The sequence below is a fragment of the Glycine soja genome, chromosome 6 (assembly GCF_004193775.1).
Source record: "Glycine soja cultivar W05 chromosome 6, ASM419377v2, whole genome shotgun sequence".
NCBI classification, from domain to species: domain Eukaryota; kingdom Viridiplantae; phylum Streptophyta; class Magnoliopsida; order Fabales; family Fabaceae; genus Glycine; species Glycine soja.
The window spans coordinates 16,005,844-16,014,813 of NC_041007.1; the positions used below are offsets into that span (position 1 = coordinate 16,005,844).

General features: G+C 31.1%; 1 protein-coding gene across 1 annotated transcript; it reads right to left on the reverse strand.

Annotated features, from left to right (window-relative positions):
- Positions 1-825: 825 nt before the first annotated feature.
- LOC114416468 (probable inactive receptor kinase At2g26730) lies at positions 826-3,509 on the reverse strand. Its single transcript, XM_028381337.1, has 2 exons — positions 2,118-3,509; positions 826-1,605 (listed from the first exon to the last, which is right to left on the reverse strand). Exons 1-2 carry the CDS (start codon positions 3,418-3,420, stop codon positions 1,037-1,039), a joined length of 1,872 nt encoding a protein of 623 aa, XP_028237138.1. The 5' UTR covers positions 3,421-3,509; the 3' UTR covers positions 826-1,036.
- Between the last annotated feature and the right edge of the window lie 5,461 nt (positions 3,510-8,970).

An 8,970-nucleotide genomic window follows, 5' to 3' on the forward strand; every position in this document is an offset into this window, starting at 1 on the left:
ACCGTGGTTTGAAAAATTGTAAAGAGTTGCTTCCAATTTAACATGAATAATTGCGTTACAGAATTCAAATCAAACATGCATTATCTCCCCCGACATGCAAATGATTCCTAAGGTGTGTTTTCTTTCTTGCATTCAACATTTGCAAGCCACTTGCTTTACATTCAATAGTTTAGAGCTTGCTCAAGTTCTAAATTTTGCTTGTTTCTTTCACCGATGTAATCGTAGTTGTTGCTTTTGCCCATAATTTAAGTAATTGCTTCACAAGTCACAACTTTGTAAAAGCATGTTGTTAGCATTATATATGTTGAAGTAACATGCAATTTGGCTCAGTTTGTGATAGAGATGGTAAAACAGGACGGGTGAGTCCGCTATCAATTTGGCTGGATAGGATGAGATTCTTGGCCTACCAACCCATTGTGGGACTCCCGCCTAACCCACCAACTTTTCGAGCTAGAGGTAGGGTAGGATGGATTGGTTAGCCAGCCTACTATATTAGTTTATTTAAAATAATAGTTATTAGTTATAATATATGAGTACTAAAAAAATAAAAATAAAATGGATAGGTACTTTAGTTTAGGGTTTAAGTAAATTAATATAACGGGCTGACGGACCAACCTATCTTACCTCTAACTCAACATATTGGAGGGTTGGGAAGGGCAGGCCACATTGGGCTAGTGGGCTGAGAACCCCACTCCACCCACCCAGCCTGCTCTGTTTTGTCATCCCTAAGGAGTTTAATTCCTCCTACTAACAAAAAACTAGCAAACTAACAATTAACATTTGTTCATAAAAAAAGGGTAGAAATGTAAAACCTGCCTATACTCTTGAAGAAAAGATACTCCTGCTAATTGAAATTACTAGTTACAACAAATCTTCAGATCATTTACCATATTAAAAAGTTCCCAAATTCATGTGTTCTGATCATGATTTGCATGAAACGAACTAAAATTAGAGTAGTTTGGATTAACACATGCTTCCTAAAAGAAGTTGTTTTTTTTTTAATCTGATGTGTAGAAGTATATAACTAAACTCTGGATCATGTGTCAAAGGATATGGATTTTTCTTCCTCCTCTATCAAAGAATTTGTCATCACTGCAACTTGGCTCATACTTGGCCTATCATTTGGAGAAGGATTTACGCATTTTAATGCTACTTGCAACAAACACATCATCTTCTCTTCAGAAGAACCTTGTGAGATTAGGGACTTGTCAAAAACTTCAACCGTCCATTCCTCTCTAACCACTGAATTCACCCATTTGACTAGATCAAATCCATCATTTTTAATTACTTTCCCTGTCAGAAGCTCGAGAAGTATCATACCAAAGGCATGTACATCAGCTTTGAAGGTAGCTGCAATCAGATCTTTGCTTTTGAGGCCTTTGTTATGGGAAGGGACAAGTTGATCTTGATTTTCTGCCATCATTAGGCCATATTCGCTTATGCATGGATCCATATTCTTGTCAAACAAAATGTTACTTGACTTTAAGTTACCATGTCCAATTCCATTCTCAAGAAACTCCTCATGCATATATGCCAAAGCCTCGGCTATATTAGCAGCAACATTTAATCTGCTTCTCCAGTCAAAAGAGTGGCCACTTTGAGATCCTAAAACCATTAAAGGTGAAGACAAACATTTGGTTAGATTTCTTCTTTCTAGGCTACATTTCAATGTAGACCCTAGTTCCACTAAAAACAGTTCTTAGGCCTTAGGTGTTATTCTTCAATTATAATTAGAGTTTCATCCCTGTAATATATGTTTACTTTTAATACAAACTTTTATTACGGTGATTATAGAGAAGAAATTCTAATTTTGATTGGAAAACAACACCAAAAGTACCTAAAGAACTACATCTAAGTTTTGTACAAAAGAAAATTAGGGTCATATTAGGAAAACTAATTATAAGCAATGTATTAGATAACGTCATTTAGATGGCAAGCAAATTTTTGTTCTCATTATCATAGATAGTAAGACACCTTTATCCTAGTTTAATAGTTCTTCCGTTTAGCAGTGACTACTTATGTAATATGCATTAGTATGTCAAACTAAGTACCATAGCTTATTAATTACTTTCTATGTCAAATGAATGTAATGGCACCTTATTTTGCTTACAACTTACCATAGAGAAACATGAAGAGACTACCATTCTGCAGATATTCATATGCTAGGAGCTTCTCTTGCTGAGAGCAATAGTATGCAACAGGTGGCAATACGCGTGGATGCTTCGCTTGGGCTATCAAATTCATCCTTCTCTCAAAATCTTGCTTTGAAATCCCCCAATCCTTGATCCTCTTCACTGCCAACAACACCCCATTATCGAGCATAACCTTGTAGAGGCTTCCATGCTTTCCCCTCCTAATCAATTCAGCAGGGGCACCAAGCAAGTCCTCAAATTGCAATCCTCGAAGCGTTCGACTTGAAAGAAGAACAAGGCCTGATGTTGTCATCCCACTTTCCAAAGATGTCAAGGAACACTCTGATCTAATCACAGTGCCATTCTTTGACACGATGGAATTGGATATTTCACTAGCCTTGCCAGCAACACTAACAGTTTCTTCTGCCATTTCCTTCTTTTCAACATCCAATGCTTTTTCTTTGATCTTGAGCTTACTTAAAAGCTTGAAGGTCAAGAAAAGCAGGACAATTAAACCAAGGACTAAGTAACCTGAATAAATGGACAAATCATTAGGGAATGAGTTTTGGTCCTTCTTTTCAGGTGGTGGACATTCTTGTGAAAGCGGTTTTCCACATAAGTTAGGATTCCCAGAAAAGCTGTCTTCATGGAATTTTCCTTTGACATCAGGAACTTGACCTTGTAAATTGTTGTTAGAGACATTAAAGGCATCAAGGTTGGAGAAGTCAAAACTAGGAATCTCCCCAGTGAAGTTGTTGTTTTGAGCAAAAAAGGATATCAAACCCGAAACATGAACCATGTTAGGAAGCTCTCCAGTGAAGTGATTGTCGGAAACATGCAGCCGTTTCATGTTACTTAGCTTGCCAATTGAAATAGGAAGGTCCCCAGAGAGTTGGTTCCCACTTAAGAACAATTGAGTCAAGGACTGGCAATTTCCTATATCCTCGGATATCGAATCATGTAAAATGTTGTCCGTCAGCCTAAGGATTCGAAGAGACTTAGCAATGCAAACAGAACTAGCATCTACAACTCCACCAAAGTTGAATTTCTCAAGAATTACACTCTTAACATATTTGTTGTCTGAGTAGCACTTCACACCATGCCACTTATCAATGCAAGGATCTGAGTTAAGGTTCCAACCCCACATAGGGTCTCTTGGTACATTTCCTGGTGCCAATTTATCCATGAACGTGACTAGGGCCTTGATCACTTCTTCTTCTTCTGAATTGGCCACTAGAAGAAACAAAAAGATGGCAATGAAGAATACCCATATGGGTTTGAGACTCATTTTTGCAGTGTTAATTTGGTGGCTCTATGATTTTGCTTCAATATTCTATTCTGTGGGGGTTTGGATAATCAAAATCAAAATAGTGAAAATCTGTTATAAACTCTATTGTAGTCAACAAAGGCCAATGTTCAATTCACTTGAAAGTTAAAGGAATCACATTACATTGCCAAATGGCTGATACCATAACAATCATCTTGTGTAATATTCTGGATGAAATTGACATTGAGAACCCTTGGAAATGAGCCAAAGGGCAGAAGGTAACAATAACGGCTTTTGCTGCCGGCATTTTGAAACGGTCAGTGTCACTAGCAAGTCTTTCTCAATCGCTTTCTCTCCTTTGGTTAACACTTTGTGATGGTTTTACTCTAAATTTTTCAAAAAACAAAATTGTTGGACATTCAACAACCTATTAGACATCAAAAGAAGAAAAAAAATTAAGGCAATCTAATTTAGTTGATTTAACAGATTTTTAACAGGTTGTGTAAAATCGGTGCATTATATACTAGGTGCTTCAAGCCTACAAATGCAAGATTTGGACTACAGTAGGTATTGTTAACTGATATTGTTAAAAGGTAATATTAATGAGAATTACAATAACTACAATTATCTCGTCTTCTTATTTCTTAATGGTGTATGGTATTGTCTATATTGATCAATCAGCATTCTTGAACTTTATCAAAACCTAAAATAGTTAAAATATTATATATATGTAGACGGCAATGATGCTTGCTATTGATAACTTATCTCCAGTTCACAACAACCCAACAATAGTGGTAATAAGATTTTAGTGGTTAGCTTTGACATATGGTTCGTGGGGATAATTTTCTATTTTTTAAAAAATATATTACTTTTTTACTTTATTAAAATTAATTCAATAAAATTTGGGATCAAAATTGTAAATCCGATAAAATAGGAGTACACAATTGGTATGCGAATGTTCCTCGATGTAATGACTCATTTACTAAATAGTAAAATTAAAAATAAAAATAAAAACTTCTAAATCAACTACCTTCCTCTATTATATGACACAATTGTCACTTTTAGAATATTTGTATAATAATGAAAAAAAATAATAACATTTTTAAAATTTTGAAAGAAAAAAAGAAGCAGCAGTTATATGACTAAATTTCCCGTTTCTTGAAATAATGTATTATTAATAATTCATCTCTAAAAAAGTAACTTAATTTGGCAATTGACATGGAAAGAAAATGGTAAAGTTAAAAAATGACATGAACTTTTTAGTATTATAAAATAACAAAAAGTTTTTAAAAAAATGTTGAAGTAACAATCATTTCAGAATAAATAAAATATCTTAGGAGGGGAACAAAAAGTCCAAGATCACCATTAGGCAGTTTTGTCTTTCTGCAAATTTTGCACCGATGCAAAAGACTTGAATAAATCAAAATAACACTTTTAAAATTTAGTCAAGTGTCAAAATTCATTTTAAAATTTAAGTAATGGCTCTAATAATTTAAATGTGTAAAATTAGCTCAATAATCTTTTTATTATTAAGATTAGTTCAGTGACCCATTAATAAATAATAATTAAGGAGATGCAAAATTAGTGAGAATGGGACGGCAGGTGGTGTGATGAAAACAACACTGATCTTTCTTCAAATTCCTTAAAAGCCAACATTGGAAAGGGAAAAAAATAATTAATAACTAAGCAATTGCGAATGATATCTAGAAAGCTAAATCATGAAAACTTTCTTCTTCGATCTTTTTCGGTGATCATGCGTCACAAGTCTGGAAAAGACAATGGGAGTTTGCAAGAGGAATGTGTTTTCTTGGCAGCTTTGGAATAGGTATCTTTTGCCATTTTCCGTTCCTCTAGATTCGAAAGACACACTAGTCATATTTTATTTATAATTAATTGCAATGTGTTTTTGAGGTAAAATGAAATAACCAATATGTTTTCTAAAAATAACCAATATGTTCTCAGTATGAATTATATTCAAGTTTTGTAGATGCAAAGATATAATTGGGAAGAGAATTTCATTAAAAATATTTAATTAAGTTCTTTGAAAAATATTAATTATTCATAAAATCAATAAATACTTTGTATTACCCTGGTGGAGAAAAAAAAAACTACAATACAATACTCTTATGCACTGTAAGAATTAAATTCCGGGCTCATTTTGGTATTAGTAGACTCTGTTATCTCTTAATACTGGCAAATATGTTATGTATTGGACTGATAAATTTTAATGTAAAGTAAAATATATAAGTAGTTTAGAGTTGAAAGAAAAAATATTAATATAAAAAGAGTTGAAAGAAAAAATATGTATTATACAAAATATCATTTGAGTGGCACCAAACAATTTTATTTAACGAAAACGATACAGTTTTATCAAACTTATTTTAAAGAAATAGTTTGGTTTAGTTTTTTCTCAATTGGTGTAGTTTTTTATAGTTTGGTTTGGTTTTAAATTGGTATGGTTGGAATTTATTCGTTTTAAAAACCATTAAATAAAGAGTGAGTAATACTCCTTTTTCTTCACGTCTTCTGAACAAATTTTGAAATTGTGTTATTATGCTTATAAATTAGTATGCAAATTATAGATACAATTAGTTCCTTCGTTTTGGATGTGAGGCCAATGAAAAGGAAAACCTATCCAATCAAAACTAGCTTTTATGTTCTGATGCGAAGCTGGATGAGCCTAGTCGGGGAGTAAAAAGGTTTCATACCCCTAATTGGAGTTATTTGCACATTATTTAAACTGATGTTAATTACTTGTTTCAACGATTGATAATTTGATTTTAAGCTTATTTTCTATAAAATTCTTTTGAAAACTAATTACGATTTAAAGATTAAAAGGGTGTATTGAACCAGGATTTCAAAAGACTATTTTGGTGTAAGAAAATTCTATGAATTTTAAAATATTTTATAAGAATGTAATGACTTTAAAGATTTTTTAAAGAAAATTATTATTAAAATTTTGTAGTTTGAATTTTAATGAATTTATAAAATTTGAATTCATAAGATTTGAAATGACCATTATCAATTTTTAAAATTTTAAAGAATTATGTGAACTTTTAAAAAACGTTCACAAATATTTATAAAGATTTATGAATTTTCTCATCTAACACTTTAAAAAAAATCATCATCTTATACAAAGAATTTTAAACATATTACACAATAAATCAATTTCTTCTATCATATTTACAAGTACAATAGACTAATTCCCTTCAATCATCAATCATGTTAATATCATAAAAATTATATTCTGCAATGTACGTCAGGACATGAATACTCGTAGTCATTCTCACAATAACAATCTCATCAAACAAAAAACAAACATGTTCACCAATTATTTCAAACCTCATTTATATATTTATCCACTCATTAAAATTATATATTTTTCATGTTCATGTATATTCACATTCATTTATATGTATAAGCATGTAATCAAGATACTTCAATTGTAAATTCAAAGAATTGAAAAGATCCTTATATAAGATGTTCCATGGCATGTTGTCAATTGGTCGATAGAGTAAAAACCAATTATGTATCTACATTGCTTTTAACAAAGAGACAATGAATTATATATGATGGAAAAGAAAAATATGTCAATTGGCAAGGAAAGAAAAAGAAAGAAAAAAAGTCTCATGAAATTTGAAAGGTTTGGATGAGATTGTTTGATGTGTATTTTCTCTAAAAAGTCTTATGAAATCTATTAAAATCTATCATAAGAAAAAATAAATCCAAATTGTATACTTTTGAATAGTATAAGAATTTTTTTTAATTTATAAAGAATCTTAATTGAATACCAACGAACTTTATTGAATTCCTTAAAAAATCCTAATAGGTTTGATTAAATATCACAAGACTTATTTCTATTATTTAAAAATCTTGATTGAATATCTCAAAACTTTTTTATGTTAGTGTATTTTTAAACGTTTAATATAGTTTTAAAATGCTAAGGAATAAATAAGAGCATTAACGACATCATTAGAAGTTCAAAAAGATTGAGAATCGACTCATATGTAATATGTGATGGTCAATTTATCAAGTGGAGATTATTTGTTTTTCAAGATTATCAATTGGAGATCATCTTTGAATTTTTATTCATTTTAGAATAAGTTATAACAAATATTACGATTTCTAAATTAAAAATTATTTTAGAATAAGTTATAACAAATATTACGATTTCTAAATTAAAAATTGTAATATCTATTATGACTTCTATTTTTTTTAATTGAAATTATAATTTTTTAACCCCATGTTATAAATTGGCCAATGTGATATTGCCAACTACAAAAACACAAAAACTAAGGCCCGAGAGAATCAAGAAAGTACACAATTTAAAAGAATAATAATAAGTTATGGGCCTGTTATTGACACCACTTATTGCTATTTAAACCCACCAATATTGGTTGTGATATCCGCACATCTACCTTTAAGCCTAAAGAGACACTTTGTTTACTCTTGATGCCTTTATGAGTCAACGTAAACTTATATGGTTTATACTTCCCCGCTACTTTCACATCACAATATCACATTTGCTTTCCTTACTGTTATCTCCAATCTTACTATCACAATCACAAATCTAAGTTTTGTTTGATGTTTCAGACCCAATCCAACATATTATGTTAGGTAGCATAAATCTAATATTTCATAACTTTCAATATCAACAATCAACATTCAATTAATTTACCTATGTGATTGTAAATAAATCATTGTGATCAGTCACAAGAGGTGGTGGGATAAATCCAACTAAAGTTCATTTTTTTTCCTGAATCAGAGTTTATGGCCACTCATGATGTGTGACTGCCCTTGTTCAAAGAAATTTTATACACTAAAGTTCATTTGACAACCCTACAATTTATACACAAACACAAAATACACAAATTATCCACAATAAGAAAAACAAATTATCTAATTATGCAGAAACTGATTTAGCGAGACATCAGGAACACAATGGAAACAAGATAGTGTTGTGCAAAATGGAAAAACTATTCATGAAATCTTCAAATTTGGGAGAAAATGTGAGCTGGAGATCTCAGGCACTACACAACTTGCCTTGACCGAAGAGGAAAGGGTGCCACTACGAGGAGGAACACAAGTAGAGATCAAGGATGATGGTTGGTTTTAGGATAACAGGTTCACGAAGATGAAGAAGAATACGAAGGAGGAATATGTTTGATAATTGGTTTAGTACAAAAGGGAAAAGGATATGTCACAGCAGCGTGTGCAGCCTTCCATTCTGTTCAAAGAGTTCAAGAGTTTGCCCATTTGAATCATTTTCAACAATTATTAAGAAAAAGTTTTAAAGGTTACATTTAGGAAATATTTTGTACACAACTACACATCTTCTACTAGACACTTAGATATAAAAAGAAAGATCTACAGAAAATAATTATAGGAAACCACAATGTTATTTAAAAAAGAAAAATATAAGTACAATAAATGATATCATGTTGTAGAAAATAAAATTATTAGTAAAGTGTTTGATATATATATATATATATATATATATATAATGAAAATGTGAATTATTTAGCCTACAATAAATAATATTTTAGAACATTTCACACTAAATTTAGTAAT